Here is a 17,797-nt window from a genome sequence, read left to right as displayed (position 1 = left end):
GTGAGTGGGGTTGTGTGTGTGGGGGGTAGTGTGTGTGTGTGTGGGGTTGTGTGTGTGTGTGTGTGTGTGTGTGGGGTTGTGTGTGTGTGTGGGGTTGTGTGTGTGTGTGTGTGTGTGGGATTATGTGTGTGGGCAAAATGTATTCCTGATGGTTTAATTATATGGGCAGCAACCGACTAGCATGTGGGTAGAAGCATCGTGCAGGGAGAGAGAGGGGAGCTGGTGGCGGCTGGGGAGGGGGAGGAGAAATGCGAGTAAGGCTTTGTGCGGGGTGAGAGAGGGGAGGTGCTGGCGGCTGGGGAGGGGGAACAGATGGCGATGACAGGAGATTACACAGACGGCGGCCTATAGCTTAGCCCTGGCCTGCACAGTATTACTCTCCCGCACAGCTTCCAGACCTTGTCCTCAACTGAGTGCCAGCTTCTATACACATTTATCGCCTCTGCATTATCGCTAATCAGTCGCTAGGTCTTCATGCCCCGATCTTATCACTTCACAGATAAGAGAAATAACGACCAAATAAAATAAATAATTTCTCACCAAATAGTCTAATAGACGCCATGTTTCAAGTCTAGGCCTTAAAAGGTGCACTCGTGTACGGTAAAGCCATGAAACCGTGTAGGCTCAACAGATGCGAACCAAAGCGAATCATAAAGCTCTGGGTAAACCGTGTCCAAAATTACAGTTTTGTCACGCAATCCATTTAAACCCAGCCGCCGACAGGGCAAGGGAGGTCTCGGGCAAATAGAGCGGTATGCACACACAAGTTCCTCCGCGCCACCAGCAGGGGTCAGTAGCGCGCATGCCCAACAATGGTGCTCTCCAGTTACAGCGGCACGTGCACAGCTCCCTCCAAACTAGACAAAAACCCAGAACGTTATTTCTCTTATCTGTGAAGTGATAAGATCGGGGCATGAAGACCTAGCGACTGATTAGCAATAATGCAGAGGCGGCCAATGTTTTTGAACCTTTTTTAGGGATTACGAAACGCCACTGTTGACACGCTTTGTTTCCTATTATTTTCTCTGTTGACTTGCATAGAAGTGGAGGCAGCCCCTGAGATGCTGTTTTCCCGAAAGCTGACACGGCGGGCAGGGGAGGGGGCAGAGCGGGAGAGGTGCGACACAGCAGGCAGGGGAGGAGAGTAGGAGGAGGAGGAGAGTAGGAGGAGGAGGAGGGGAGGAGAGTAGGGGAGGCACGGCCTAGCGGCCGTGCAATCAAGAAGTGAGGGGGCGGAGCTGGGGGAGGCTGTGAGAGAGAGTAGGCAAGGCAGGCGGCTGGGGGCATGTGCACGCGCTTTTAAGCTCAATGCGCATGCGCATTGAGCTTAAATTTCTCGTGCACTGCAAGGAATCGCTACGATTCCTTGCAAGTTGGTTAAAGAGTGGATAAGCCCCCATAGTCTCGCAAGCTCGATGCGCATGCGCATCGACAGGCGAGACCTAAAAAGGGCAGGGCTAAAATGAGTAGTGGGAAAATCAGAAATACAGGGTGTGACAAAGGTGATAGAAAACAATTAGAGAAGTGAGAGGATAGACTCTTAGAGTAAAGACTTGGGGACAGACAACATATCAAGGTTAGAAGATAGAGACTGAGGCAGTGAGAGTGTTGAAAGTGAGGGTCATCGGAGGAAGAAGGGAGTGGTGGCCTCCTTGGCAAAATTTTCAGCACCTGCACTTTTTTTTAGAAATTAAGCACTGGGGAAAATACTGTCATTGATATTCTTGATCTTATTTTGAAGGAAATTGCTTGTGTACCTAGTTTAATAGTATCAAGAGGTTTTATTAAATACATATCTAGGTTTATTTTTTAGGTACTGTGACTAATAACCTTTGATTAAAGGCAGGAAATGGTCTAATTATTATTACACTCCTTTGTTTTAAAACACTTAAACAATCTCTGATCCATGTTCATGGACCATTGCCACAAAGTAACTGTTGTAGTGATACGTGGTTATGTGAATCATAGCAATAAAGAAAAACTGCATACGCTACACATCAAATAATACTACGTAAAATAAACGTAAAATGTCCCCTTAAATGTGAAATGTCATTACATGTAAACAGATTTCTAAAAGAAAACTTACATCTAGTGCTACTTGCGTCTCTTCTTTCAAGGGATTATTAGGGCTCAGCCTCTCATAAATGACAGTATCTGCACCTTTGCAGTACAGTCTTTTTTTGCCTTCAGGTTCAGTTACTATTAAAAAATAATTTAAAAAAACAGAGTTTAGATGTATTAGCAATTACAACTGTATCATGGTTCATAAACTACACAGAATCCATCATGTTCGTTACACAGAAAAAAGGCCCAGTGACCAATGACTTCTACTTAAACATTAAGCAGCATAACTCTACTTTGTTACAACTATTGTTCATAAACTAGGTGTAACCAATTACCCCTGGATTGTGCTAACTTCTGCTACTTGGCATTACTTAAGAGACGACTCAATAGATTTCAAGTTATTCAGAATGCCACAGCTCGTACAATCTTTAAATGTCCTCTCAAAGAACACATCATCCTAGTTCTCGTTCAACTTCACCTACTGCATGTGGAATAAAGAATCTGTTCCATGTTCTTAATCATTCTACACAAAATCCTACAAGGTTGGCGCCTCCATTCCCCTTTTTTTTAAAAATTTAAAATCAAGAATTTTATTTTTATCTCAAATTCCATACCAACATTACGAGGCATCATATACAATGCTGCTAATAAGCATAACAATCTTGAGGGCGGTAAGGAACATACACAGTAGTCTATCAGTTAGTTGTGCGTTGCATGGAGAAATCAAATGGATTACAATGAGGAGCAAGTGTGGTATTACAGTCTATGTGACAGTAATACAACCAGGAAGCAGACCAGCATCCTACTCGCAAGGTGTTCAGGACCCTCCATCACCACTGACAGATTCAAGCATCCTCTGTGTCAAAATCCATGGATTGCTGCAGGAGATAAGTTCTAAAGGGCTGCCGTATGTCCATGGCCTTGAGAAGGGGGATAGCATTTCAATTCAAGTTGCTCATTGCAATATGGGCGTAAGACATTGCTTGAATTTAAAGGATCGTTCCCTACCCCATTTGCCCGACACCTGCCATTTGGCCAACAGGAGGCCCAATCCCACCATTTTCCTGTATGACGCTTTAACATTTTTGACGTTGCCTAGAAGGTCTATGCACAGATCGATGGTGAGCTCACCGCCGATCATCTTGGCCATGGCTGAAAGCACCTCTTCGCAGAATTCTGCTTAGTGCGAAAGGAAAGGTGTGAGTTGGTACTTGTGGTATGGAATGTGAACCTAAGCACACTAATGATAGCGGTTCAAGTAGGTCGCCTCAAAACCCACCTTTATGAAATGGCAATGCGAGGGTCTCCCATTCTATTTGTGGTTGTTTACCAACCAGGCCAAGCGGACTGTCTGTGCCTTGAGTTCCGAGAAGAATGTGGCCGTCAATGGGTGTGTTATATTGTAAAATAAGCAGAGTAGTTTTGGTATTAACATAATCTTGATTAGTCCTAGGCAACCTGCCAGGGACTTTGTGTGCGATATCCACCTAGAGATGTGTTATATGAACGTGGCAAGTGTGGTGCCATAGCTTGCCCGTATCAAAACTTCTGTCGCGGTGTATCCAGACGCCCAAGTGTTTCCGATCAGATGTTATGTTAATTGTAGCTTATATCGCGCGTAATCACCTGCAGGTTTCTTAGAACTTGGAGAGCAAGCTCAGATAGCTTCTACCATCCCAGAAAGGCACCAACCCAATGTATTAGACTCTAGCCAGGGTTTCCTTAAACAAATAAGTCTTAAGACACTTCTTGAAGAGGAGGAGGGCGGGTTCCTTACAAAGGTTCTCCGGTAATTCATTCCAAATTTGGGGAATTAAAACAGAGAAAGCTCTGCCACCTTTCGATGCCATTTTGGCAAAAAAGGGCGGCGGTGGACAATTGCGGTGTGCGTCCTGGAGCACATTTCATCAGGCGCTCCTTAATATAGCCAAAGATGGCTTTGTGGGCAATGCAAAGACCCTTAAACTTGGCTCTCTGTTTGAACAGGAGCCAATGCAGCTTAAGAAGCAAAGGGGTGGCATGAGCCCTTCTGGTGAGCCTAAATGTCAGCCTAGCTGCAGCATTCATGATAACCTGCACCTTGTGGATTAGTTTCTCAGGAAGGCTGATATAGAGGGCATTGCCATAGTCCAACCTGGACACGATCGTGGCCAATATGATCTGCAGAGTAGTAGGTGAGAGCAAGGGGGCCAGCTTCCGCAGCGGTCTCATTATGCCCAGGCAGGTGCCAACCACCGAGGACATTTAATTGGTCAGGGAGAGGTTGGCGTTGATTCTAATGCCCAGGCTTTTAATAACAGGCACTGGCCTAAGGGCAGTACAGAGCTCTTGTGGCCAAAAAAAGTCATTCCCGGGGTTACCTCTAGGAGAAATTACCGGGATCTCAGTCTTGTCTGGATTGACTTTTAATGAATTGGCGGTCAACCAACTCACAGTGTATCCAAGGATGTACTGTACGCAAGACTAAGCTTGAGGGGAATTATTAATCTGCAGAATAAGTTGGGTGTTGTCTGCATAATTAAATACTTGACAATCCATAGCGGCTACTAGTGCTGCCACTAATGGCTGGAGATGCACGTTGAAAAGAAGGGGAGATAAAGCTGAGCCCTGGGGAACCCCAGTGGTGAAATCACCCCTATTGGACGTTTGATCACCCAATTGAATCTTTTGAGACCTCCCTAGCAAAAAGGACTCAATCCACTGATGGGCCAACCCGCAAATACCCAAATTGGCAATTTGCAGCAGGTGTTGTGCATGGTTTCCGTATCTAACACCGCTGACAGATCTAACAAAATCATGGCGCTCGCATCTTTGTTATCGGCTCTGACTCGGAGCTTGTCGAGCACAGCCAACATCGCAAGTTCAGTACTGTGATGAGCCCTGAAGCCAGCCTGCTGCACTTGGAGTAAATTGTGTTCCTCCATGAAAGATGAAAGTATTGAGAGGACGTGTTGCTCAATAACCTTTGCTAAAAAAGGGAGCAGGGAGATGGGTCTACAGTTTTTAACATTGGCCGCATCAGCCCCTGGCTTCTTCAGCAGTGGGGTGACCCTGGCTTCCTTCATGCAAATGGGCAGGTAGTCTGTCTCGAAGGAGTGATTGAGTAGAGAGGAAATCTCTTTCTAGCCTGGGAAGGGCCGTACGAAAGATCCTTAGTGGACAGGGATCTATAGGGCAGCCCGATTTGATGCGGTTCATCAGGCATGCTATGCGAGCCAAGTCTAAGTTTGGTAAGACGGTGAGCTTCGCACTTGGGCTAGAGTCGGGTCCAGGGCCGCCTGATTTGTCGGGCTGTTATCTATCTCAGTGAGAATGTCCCTGACTTTCTGGAGAAAGAAGTCCTGAAATGTATTGCAGTCTGTTGCCTCGGCTACAAATTTCTGTTCTGACTGTTCTCACGGGTCTCCATCCTTCTTATGTTTTGGAGACTATCACTACCATCTCACAGGAAGCGCTCTTACTGCTGTGTGGTAAAGTTAAATCGGGCTACCTGGTTGATCCTTTGAAGCCCACCCAGTTCAGTGACTCCCTTTCTGTGCTTCTGGCTCCTTTGTGCCAGGTTGGCTCAGCCTTGGAATGATTCAAATCTTACCTGTCAGGGAGAGCATTCCAAGTGACTCACTCCAGTGACCAGTGCATTGGGCAGGGGGTGCCTTAGGGTTCTGCTCTGAGTCCTGTACTCTTTAACCTGTACGTTCAACTCCTTGCTACGGTGGCTACGGACAAAGGCCTTACTTTGGTCTCCTTCGCTGAGGACACGCAGTTGGTGATGGCCCTCTCCGACGACTCTATGCAGGACGCTTCCAAGTATAGAAGTGGTCTGTCAGCAATTGCGGAGTGGATGACCTCCAACTGCCTCCAGCTTACGCCAATAAAACCGAGGTGTTGCTGGTGGGGAAAGTTAGGAGCCTGTGTAACTCTCTTGGTTGTGGATAAACTAAGGAGTTGGTGTCTAGACTGATTCTGGACACCCCCCAAAGGATATGTCACCCTATAGACCAGCTAACTCACAGTACCACCATAAGCCCCCTAAACTTAGCAAGGAGCAAATAGTTTATGGCAACCATCGAACATGACAACCCTTGACTCTTCAGGGATCGTGGAAAAAGTACAGTAATTTTCGCTCAGTCAATTGTGCTTCCTTAGTCTCAGAGAGAAACACAGAATAAACGTTGGGGACATTTTAAATAAACATTAAACCAGGTCATTATAGTATAAAACATGTGTGCTGCGACAGCCATCAGACAGAAACTAAGTACCCCAACTGGGTCAAGAGTTGGGCACCCCACAAGGGATGTCAGACTGAAGCTTCAACAGGCTCCAGTGTTTTGTGTCAGCGTATGTTTTTTTATACCATAAAGATAGTCTTGGGGTTCCTACCACAATTGATCTGTTGGGAATATGATTATGTAAATGAAGCTAAATACCAGCAATTATGCAAAGTAGTTCTATCGCCCTAGGATTAAGATGACCATGACTTTCATACAGAGTATGTTAATCCGGTTATGTACGTCCTGTGCAAGGGACTTTTCAAAGAATCCTAATGCATAATAAATTAGACTAGTTTCAAAGAAACTGATTAACATTTATTCAGCACATAACTGGGTAAAAGGTCAGTGCTAGCACAGTTATGCAGAGCAAGGTAGGACAAATGTAGGTGAACGGTCGTTTGCTACTTTGGCCTAGTTTGGGGTACATAACACCCACTCCTCATCCGAAGGTCGATAAAGTCAACTAATGCTAAAAGAATTCCTGCTAAAAAGCATAAAAACCCGGCCATAAAACCATTGTCTAAAAACATCTAAAACATTGGCATATTTAAAAAAATGCAATTAAAATTCAAAGCAGAAGACACACAGATGATGGACGGAATGCAGAGCAAATCAAAAATTCACCCCCAGTCAAGGGATCTGGGTTAAATCCATTGTTCTTTTGCGCACCATGCCACCCCAGTTTAGACCCAGCCATATGCAAATCAATCTCGACCCTGTGCCTAATGGAAACAGTCCAGACTGAATTTCCAATTCAGGTCCTCACTGGACCAGAAACAAGCATCCTGGGACTGGGTTCGGGGCATCACCACTCATCAGTCTGGATAGCTTGAGCAGTGAGCACGGGACCACGTCCAGGCATACCCAGCGCACTTAGGGCAAGAAAACAAAGACACACAGATGATGGACGGAATGTAGAGCAAATCAAACATTCACCCCAGTCAAGAGATCTGGGTTAAATCCATTGTTCTTTTGCTCACCATGCCACCCCAGTTTAGACCCAACCTTATACAAATCAGTCTTGACCCTGCGCCTCATGGGAACAGTCCAGAAAAAACTGCCAAAGTGTGTTAGTGAGGGACTTGGAGGCAAGTTCAAATCCTTGACTTGGCTTGCCAAAGACAAGAGTCTGTTGCACTGTGTTGTTCAGGAAAATCATCTGATCGGGTACGAGGCATACTTTGTCCTCAGTTCCCTGAACTTGCCAATCTTTAGTCCGCAGACAGATTTTTAAGTCTCTAGTGTCCCTACAAAAGTCGAAACCCTGTAAAGGCAGTTAGGATATAAAGCAGAGTATATCTGCTTAGTATTAGTAGGCATATTTTTCTTTGCAGATGTATGTGCAAGCTTATAGTAATAAGAAGTCTGGTCTGAAATGTTAGACCCAGAAAAATAAGCAAACTTCTGCACAAAGGTTGTTGAACCACTTTTCAGCTTCACGTAGGATACTTGCTTTGTGCGATAAATGGTGTCCACAGTCTTGGTAGCAAAACATGGTGTCAAAATTATATGCACCAGCATCATTACAAAATGCAGTAGATTGTTCTAAATTAGATCGCATAGTATGCACAGTGTCAATGTCCCAATCATCAGAGAGAGTAATAGAGGTGATGATATCACTAAGAGAAATTTTAAATAAATGCTCCATTCTTAATAGTACAGTAGGACCATATAAATCATAGAAAAACTACAAGTGTAATGTTCATAAAAGACAGGTCCCCCTGTTCAAGGTGTGATGATGCATGTGGTTTTAGGACCAAGTTAATATGTTGTACTGCAGAGAGTTCTGGGAGATAATGTCTCTTCAGGAGCATGAAAAAGACAGTCACTATACTGATCCAAAGGAGTAGGAACAGTAGACCAATTGCAACCCAGCGCTGTAGCCAGGGAAAAACAAAGTAAGTCTTTTTGAGCCAAAGTTAGAAATCAAAAATTATTTTTTGTGGGGAACAGGCGGTGGCGGTTATTCAGGTTCACTTGGATCCAAAAGGAAATTGTCAAAATTGATGAAGTAGCCAGACGCAGTTCAATCTAGTTTTGGTGGCTCAGCAGGTTTTGTGGAACTGTTCGATGCCTCCGAGACATTCACATAGACGTCTGTGTTAGGCCGAATTGAGATCGGTGTTTCATTTGTAGTTTAATGTTGTCCAATTTCAACAAGTACAAGTTGAATTCCATTGTTTGTAACTCCTTTACTTCGTGGAGTAGAATCTTCAAACATTATTAATCTTTCCATCTGAACTTACTGTATGGTAGTGAGAGGAGATCTGTCGCTACCCAGGAGCCCACTGGGCCTACTATTGATGAGTCATATAGTGTGGCTTGATCAGATCAATTGAGATAAATCTCTTGTCCTTGCAGCTGGCAAAGAGGTGAAAGAGGTACTGTTCTTGTTCCTTCGACAGCCAGGGCAGGTACAGACACCCTGTAAGATGGCCCAAATTCTTTTTTGTCCACCATCTTTTCTCTGAATGGGTCCCCAATCATCGAGACCCAGGTAGGGCTTGCAGGAACAGGTTTCACTTCCCTAGTGGAGGTGCGTCTTACTTGGACGTTGCTTTGTAATACCTAGAATTCATGGAGTTCCTGTAAAACAGCCTAGCAATCATTGATGTCAAGTGACTTTTCATCCGCCACTGTCTAGGTCAGGTACGACACTCTTATACCAAATAGGACTTTATATGGAGTACGGCCCTAAAGAACAAGGTTTTAGAACCCAGCGGCGCCAGGGATAACGCCCAATGTCTTCGGATTCCCCTGCCTTGGCAAACCGAGACATGGGACACTTCTTGATGATGTCAAAGACCAAATTTATTGGCTGCAACCAGGAACAGAGGTCTACGAAGCACAACACGGGTGGTTCGCTAGAGACTGCACAAATTCATAGAGCGGAGCATCGTCTTTTATGCTAAAAATCACATTCCTGGCTAGCATCGATTACATACAAACTGACCAATCGTAGGGTGACATTTCAAACATATCGCATGACGACAATCCCACTTTCCATTGTCCAGCCCACCAGAAATGACCAAGCAAAATTCAACATTCCTGTTTGAACAGGCCGGACGGACCCATCATAAAGACCTCAACCCAATCAATAATTAAGCCATAAAGGAAGGAACAGAAGCAGATGAGCACGATAAAAGGGTGTGTGCATGTACCATAAACTCAGCAATGTCCTGCTCTTTGATCTCTATCTGACCAGCTGCTTAACAAGGAACTGGCTCAACGAGGTCAACCTCGGGCAAGGAGTCAGTTCAGTCAGGTCACTCAGAAGTCAACTAAGGCGTACATGTCCCAAAGACTTGTGCGGCCGTAGTCATCGGCCTATGTGAGGGCAACCACACAAAATGGCTGCCGAACACAAAATGGAACCCGAAGGTTCGAACAAAATCTATGAATACGTAGTGTTCTCATTGATTGGTTGTAACGAAAACACTCGTACATACCGCACTCGTCATTTGCGGTCCGCTGACACCAAAATCGTCTATATCCGACGACCTTTATTGAACGGGTTCAGAATCTACGGAACCACAGCTCCCCAGGGAACTTCTTGGCATGTTGTTTAGTGCCCACTGGACCCCTGTTACGCATTGCTTCAAGTCCCGGTTTGTCCTTTCCACAATCAAATTTCTCTCGGGATGATATTGGGAGGAATACCGCAAGGCCACACCCAACTTCCATAACTTCTTTATAAGCCTGTGAGCTAACGGCAGGGCCACAGCCGGAATGTAATGCGGCAATTGCATATGTACCGATGAAGACTCGCAAATCCTTGATAACAGTTCAGAAATCGGGTGAGCGCTGGGGCCAAACCCACAGGACTCTAGAGCATGAATTCACTGCCACCAAGTCTTCAGATGTCAACACAGTACAGAGACTGCTCTTATTACAGCTTAAGACTAGGTCAGCCTCCTTAGACCAAGGTGGGAATGCTGCCTTAATTCTACTTGATCTCTGGGCAGCGTTCGATACCATAAACCATCAACTGTTGATCAACCGGCTGCTAGATATTGGTGTAGGGAATACTGCACTCAAACTTCTCAGCTCTTTCCTCTCGGAAAGAACGCAGTTCATGGAATGCAACGACCACAGATCCGCTCTGTTCACCCTACCCTATGGGTTTCCACAAGGGTCTTCATTGAGCCCCACTATTTTTAATCTGTAAATTACACCTCTGGCCATACTAATCAAAGACCTAAGCTTTTTGGTTGTCTCCTATGCGGACGATACACAGATTGTGGTGTCAGTCACAGATAACCTCAACACAGCCAGCTGTTTCCATGACTGCATGTTGCAGATCGGGACCTGGATGTCCACAAATTGTTTAAAACTAAACTCCAACAAAACTGAGGTGCTTTTGTTTGGCAATAATCCATCACTCTGGGGCCCCAGCTAATGGCCTCAGGAATTGGGTCTAATTCCCACTCCCGTGGGAAAGGTGAAAAATCTGGGCATTCAATTTGATGGAAAACTTTAGTTTGTGGGACATGCTAATGCTATTACTGTATCCTGCTTCTTCATCTTTAAATCCCTCAGGAAGATTTTCCCTTGCATCCCTCTGAACCTGCGGAAAGCAGTGATTGCTAGCTTAGTCTTGGAATGGTTTCTTTCTGACGGGGGCCCACAAGAAAGCCTTAGACAAACTGCAACTGGTCCAGAACGCGACAGCTAGGCTTCTGTTAGGGATACCAAAATATCAGTCGGTATCCAAGTTTCTTCCCTCACTTCACTGGCTACTGGTTAAGAAAAGGATTATGTTCAAATCCTTATGCTTAGCCTTCAAAGCTCTCCACTCAAAAGGACCTGCTTCCATTAGGCAACTCTTTCATCGCTATAGCCTGAAGAGAAACTTAAGATGAGCCTCCCAGGCAAAACTGTCCGTCACTAAGTTTAGGAGGACCACTTGGGGAGGAAAGAGTTTTGCAGTCACCACTGCTAAACTCTGGAACATCATGCCACTCGCACTAAAAACCTCAAGTAATCTGCTCCTTTTTCGTAAAGCACTAAAAACCTGGCTTTTCAATAACTAGATCCAACCAACCTCTTTACTTGGCAGTTTGCCACTGTCTGGCGCTGCTACCCAGTTTATTCTCCCCTCATGAAGCTGCAGCGCCTAGACACCCGCGTGTATTAGTGCGCTATAGAAATATTATTTTCATTTCATTTCATTTTCAAGTATACCAAGAACACAGTCAAGTTTAACCAAATGTTCTTGAACTGAGATGGAAGAAATTAAGATATCATTTTGATAAGTGTGTCTTTCTCGTCTCCTAGTAACTGGAACATTAGCTTCTGAAAAACTGATGCAGCTGATGCAAGGATGAACGGCATTCTAAGAAAACAAAACGCTCCAGAGGGAGTATTAAAGGCTGTGAGGTTTCAAGAGTCGTCGTTCAATTCTATCCAGTGGTTTGCAGTTCTCAAACCAATATTAGAAAAAACCTTAGTACCGGTAAGTTGAGCCAACATGTCTTGGATCCATGGTAGGGGGAAAAAATCAACTTGAATATTCTTATTCAAAGACCTCAAGTGAACCCAAAGCCTGAGTTTTTTAGATTTCCTTTTTAAAGCTACAATAATGGGAGGAACCCATAAGGACGAATCTCGAAGCTCAATAACTCGATCTGAGCATAACTTTTGAAGAAGTTCCTTCAGTCTCTCTCCAATATTCAAAGGAACATGTCTGACTTTATAGACAACTGGGATAGCATTTGGTTTAAGAATCATTTTATGCTCATATCCCTTAACCACTCCTAAGTTGTCCTCAAAAACAAATCTATGTTTACATCGTCTGAAGAATTCACATTCTGTTGCACAGTATCCACTAAAGAAATAGGGTGCTCCGTCCCAGGTCTCAGACCCATTCCAACACTTCCCTTGATATCTCCAACCCAGAATGTTGCAACCCTTCTTAACTACATGGAGTTTTGAATGAATGAGTCTATCTTTGAATTGAAAACTTTCTGGAAAATAACCAATCATGTCAATGTCTTGGCCTCCAAAAGCTACTATACGAATGTCTGGTGGAAGTATATTAATGCCATCCCAATCTTTTATAAAAAAATGTATCTGAAATGATGTTATAGGAGAGCAAGAGTCTACTGTAACTCTAGTATCAACGTTCCCAATCTTATCACATACTGGATCGCCACCATCATAATGTGATTGTGCTGCAGTATGTACCATATCTATAGACAAAACAATGCTCTTATCATCAACATCATTGTATACTCTTGACGTAGTTTGATCTTCTCGAGTATCTAACCCCATTACTTTAGCAACATTTCTATATACTTTGGCAAAGTGTCAATTTTTTTTTTTACAATTGGAGCATGTTTTACCAATGGCTGGTCAACTAGGGGCATTGGCTAGATGAGACTGACCCACATTTGAAACACTCAGTCTTCCCGTCAGGTTTATTCATATCAGGTTTATTACTTAATGATTTATTATTTTGAAGAGAACTAGAAGTATGTTTTTGTGTGATTTTATTTACTGCTTCAGTACCAATAGCCTTAGCTTTTCCTAATTCTTTGGATGCAGAAACTAAGTGCTCAATTCCTATGGCAATTTCTAATGTTTCTACTAACGAAGGGTTCCTGCAACACAAAATTCTTTCTTGAACCTTGTAATCATGACAATTCACAACAATTTCATCTCTTAAGTATTATTCGATAGGTACTACAAACTCACACAAGAAAGGTAATATTCTTAATTCAGCTAGAAAATTATCAATATTTGTGTGAAAACTATACACTGGGTTAACGGAAATGAAGGTACAAGACAAATTGTCTCATTACCATTTACCTATTCCCTCGGGCCCTAAAAAAACCTAAATCAACTACAATTTTCAGATACATTCCCCCTTGTGAAGAATTAGTATATCCCGTCTTTATCATGTGTGAGCATTAAGTTAACAATAGCTAGTCAGACAAGCAAATGCTGATGTGCTTCTAATCAAGTTAAAATTGTATGCAAGTATACAGGATATTTTTCCTTTGTGTATTTTTCCTATTTTAAATACATGCTAGTGAAAGGGGGCAAATTCACATTTATAAATCCAATGGAAAAGATGATTGGCACAATGGGTCCAGGGAATATAGCTATGAAAGAAAATATTAAGTGGGTGTGGCAAATTAATGGAAGCGGTCACTATTGTCACTGTTCCATATACGAAATCCTAATGAAAAAAATAATCTGCCCCGTTTATCTTTCTAGAGCATGCTCCCATTACTTTTGTAGTTATTTGGAGAATAAAATAAAACTTACCAATGACAGACATGCGTTTTCTATCACTGTTGAAGTCTAAAAGAGCATGAACAGTATATTTTCTTTCTGTTCCCATCTCACTTATTGTGATCGTATCCTGGGTTCGGGAGAGTAAGGCAAAGCCAAAGTTTCTCGCTGCCGTTACCAATGCTCCTTCATCAGGAGAGGCAGCTTGATAGGTTAGGTCTCCTATTTTAAGTTTGAAAAAAAGAAAACAAGAACACGGCTTAGGGAGAAGAGCACTTGGAAAAAGTTATTTTTACCAAAAGTTTCTTAGATGCCTTGTTTGGACCTTTAGCTCAAAAAAACTTACCATCTGTGCGTTCCACCATTACAGTGTGACAAAGGGCGAGCAGTTTAAAAAACATTTGAACAGTGGGGTCGTTTCCAGACTTGAGTTGTTCAATTAGGTAATGATCAGTAAATGTAAGATTACCATCTGCATACATGTTCCAGCTAAAATCAACCTGCTGAAATACAAAAGCAAGACAAATAAATAGGATTTTCAGTTTCCAGAAACTGAAAGATAATACACACAGGAATAGTAAAATAATTAAATCAAACTATAAATATCCACAGACATTGCAATACAACTAAGATAGAAGAAATATTTTTTAAGTAGCACAAGCCGTTTTCAAATGCTCAGGTACATACTAATTCTCCATACTTCATTATAATGCTTTAATCAACTGAAAGATTACGGTTTACAAGAATGCAGTTTGTTCCATGTAAATGTAAATGGAAAAATGTAAATCTAGTATTTGTAAAGCGCACAGCTACCCGAAGGCATCACGACGCTGTGGGCGGTCTGGAAGATTAAGCAAGCTATTGCCCAGAGTCACATGGTGCTGGGCAGAACCCTGCCGCCGGAGCCCGGTATCGAACCGTGAGCCCCAGCTTCCAGTGTAAGTTGACCTGGCCGCAGCGCCACACCTCTTCCCTAGCACTAAAGCACTATATTAAATTTCCGGTCATGGCCAGAAATAACTGCGGTATCCAAACAGCAGATTGCTCACCCAGCAACACATCATACCTTGGTCATTAAGAAAAGAAAGCTATTTAAAAGCTTTTTCCCCACTCTTAAATGTATTTTCAATGACTGGACCAAGTTCAATTTCCGCAGTTGCCATTTGACAATGGGTTGGTGAATTGATCTACTTTGTCTGCCTTTTTTACCTTTACTGTATTACTGAACCAGTGCTCTATAGCTCCTGGAGGTAGGTGTAGGTTCTTGCACATTATATAATTTTAAGATCACAACTGGAGGGAGAGTCCTTATGTTAGCAGTTTTAATGGGGGTAGTGTCTTTAGTACTATTCGTAGACCTCAGAGTAAATCATTTATCTGCATCCTCAATCTGGTCTTTTCTTGGATATGAAGGTCCAGTCCGCAAAATGTTGCTGGACTGCAGCAGTTGCAGAGGTCAGGACTAGCTATCTAACAAGGACTTAGACTAAGGTGGACTTACCTGGAAGTTTTTCGACTGGGACTTTACCAAGATACCAGCCATTCTATGAATAAATATGGACATTGATCACGAAGGTTAACTAGGAGCTGCTATTTCCAAGTGGATGGTTGTCCCATTTCCCTCTTATGTTTTAGTGTTTTCACTGGCTACCCTGATCAGGGCCCTATATAATCAACCTGTTGGTGGATTAAAGGCCAGCTGAGAGGTGCCTTAACTGCTATTCAGACATCTACTGCTACGGCGGCTGACTGGAATCTTCTTGGGGTGGGGTAATTGGTGAAAGACCCCTTCTCAGTGATCACCACTTCAGTATTTCTGATCCTCATGGATGATGCCAGCCTCTACCCTCAATTTATGTCCATGACACCACTAGCATTCTGCTCACTACCCAGTCACCTCCCACAGCCAGATACATGCAACACGTTACCAATATTTTTATTTAGCATCAAATAGTGTTTTTTCATTAATATACAATAAAATCTTATACTCAAGAGTATTCCAAATCCTGACATTAGCCCTAATCTGTGTTAAATATTTTACATTACTATTCTTGGTGCCACTCAAAGGTTAACCAATAAAATGAACTATCTTTTATAAATAATATTTACTTAAAATACAATAATGAACTCCAAACCTAATACCCACTGATTTTTACTTATGCGAGTTAAAGAAATTCAAATAAACATTTAGTTAGAAGACCTTTAGCCCAATGGCAATTGTATACCAATAATTCATGTTTAATATTAAACTGCATTAAAAGTAATTACATTAATGTCAATTACTTTACCTTTATTTAAAAAAAAAGAAAAATGGTATTATTAATTGTTATTTCCAGCCCACACTATAATCCTACCAACTGAATACACTCTTTTTGTAATTTAATTAACTATATATTTTTTAATATGGTGTCCTTACCTTAATCCTAAACCCAACCAATGGACCTTAACAGTGAATATGTTATTACTGTTTTTTTTAATGAGCTGGTGATGCCTAATGTAACATTAGCAGCAATTCTGATGTAGGGCCGATCACAATAAGTTAAGTATCAGAAGAGGATATGATGAAGAGACAATAGCTAGGGGTGGGTGGCAAATTCCACTACGCGGGTGGAGTTTGCTAAATTTTGCTATTCCGTGCTCCGCTTGGAGAATTGAGTTCTGCAAAAAACTGACTCCACCACGTGGTGGAGTTTACAGGCTCCAGCAGAGCATCGTAAGCAGACAAGCCTTTAACAAGTAATTAACTCCCTGCAAAGCGTGCACTATTTTGTAAATCCTGCCAATTGCCATGCATATTCGCGATTGCCAGGCAACCTCTACTCTCCAAGCAGGCCAGAAGTACAATAATTGGCCAGAATAAAAATGAAGAGCTAGTTCTGAACTGGGGTGGCGAAGTGAGCTAAAGAACTATGATGGATTAAACCCAGATCTGTGACTGGGGGTGAGTGTCTGAAAAGTTTCAGCGCTCCATCCATCATCGCTTAGTGTTTGCTTCGTTTGCCCTAAGTTGGCAGGGTATCCCAAGACTTTGGTCCCTTGCTAACTTTGCAACTGGATTCAAGATAGCCTGGCTGATGAGAGGTGTTACCCTGAAACCGGTACCAGGAGGTTTGTTTCGGTACAGGGAACACCTGGCTTGACAGTTCAGGCTGGATTGTTTCCATGAGGCACAGGGTCAAGACTGATTTGCATATAGTTGGGTATGTAATAGCATGGCGAAGTGAGCTAAAGAATGATGATGGATTAAACCCAGATCTGAGAGTGTGTGAAAGTTTCAGCGCTCCATCCCTCATCTCCTTCTGTTTGCCAAGAGGGGATGCAAGCACAGGATGACAGGGGCTGTGTGCCTTAATCTAGGAAGAGTTCAAGTGCTTTGAAGCCATAATCTGGGAGCCCCGAGTGAAGTTAACACTCACTGGGCAATTAAAGAGTACGAGAGAAGAAAAGGTCAGGGAGGGAGGATAGCATTACATGCTTGTAACCTCATTTTATTTCTTTTTCCATCTTTAACAACTGCAGTTGGCACATCGTACATTAGTTTCCAGTAGCATCATTGTTGCATCATATGTGTTTTTTTTAGTAATTACAGTGTCAGTTACTTATACCAGAGGTGTTACTGAGCGATGGCACCCAGGAGTTTAACATGATGCAAATCGCCATAACGGTTTAAGCATGTATGAAAAATCACTGGGCTACCTTGTGCTGTTATTGGCGATGAGTAACATGTAGCAAATAGTAGTGCTTAAGTAACAATGATTGAATAGCACAACTGACAATTTACGAAAGAAAACATAAAACTAGGAGCGGAGTTGGATAATCCCATCCACCCTCCTGTGCGGGCCTCACCTATTCTACCCATGCCTGCTTCCCTGTCACGTGGATATCTGCGAGAGCTTGTGCTGAAGTGTGACTGTGTATTACATGGTCTCAGGCTGAGTGCCTTGGGTTAGTGTGGAAGTGCGGCTCATATGCGCAATGTCATACTGCCGAATTGGTTGCTTGCGGGAATGGGTCTAGTGCGCCTACGCCCTGCTGCAGGGCCATAAGGTTTGCGTCCCAGTTTGCAGGGACGAGTCAAGCTATCCTGGCTGAAGGCGGCTGATAGCCAGAAACCGATCCTAGGGTGTTTGATTCCGGTCCAGGGAAGACATCGCTAGGCAGTTCGGTCTGGACTGTACCCATGAGGCACAGGGTCAAGACTGATTTGCATATGGCCATGTCTG

At 43.2% G+C, this 17,797-nt stretch overlaps 1 protein-coding gene across 2 annotated transcripts in view; it reads right to left on the bottom strand.

Annotated features, from left to right (window-relative positions):
- The window catches only part of LOC147668707 (phospholipid-transporting ATPase IC-like), a 515,423-nt gene that overhangs the window by 179,739 nt on the left and 317,887 nt on the right, over positions 1-17,797 (bottom strand). For both annotated transcript variants that reach the window (XM_086948491.1, XM_086948490.1), the window contains exons 15-17: positions 13,921-14,077; positions 13,608-13,796; positions 2,087-2,199 (exon numbers count right to left, since the gene is read on the bottom strand). In XM_086948491.1, coding sequence (XP_086804617.1) covers positions 2,087-2,199; positions 13,608-13,796; positions 13,921-14,077 — 459 coding nt within the window. The remainder of the gene's footprint in view (positions 1-2,086; positions 2,200-13,607; positions 13,797-13,920; positions 14,078-17,797) is intronic.

Source organism: Lissotriton vulgaris, unplaced genomic scaffold, assembly GCF_964263255.1.
Source record: "Lissotriton vulgaris unplaced genomic scaffold, aLisVul1.2 SCAFFOLD_736, whole genome shotgun sequence".
Classification (NCBI taxonomy): Eukaryota; Metazoa; Chordata; class Amphibia; order Caudata; family Salamandridae; genus Lissotriton; species Lissotriton vulgaris.
This window is presented reverse-complemented; position numbering and strand designations above follow the sequence as displayed.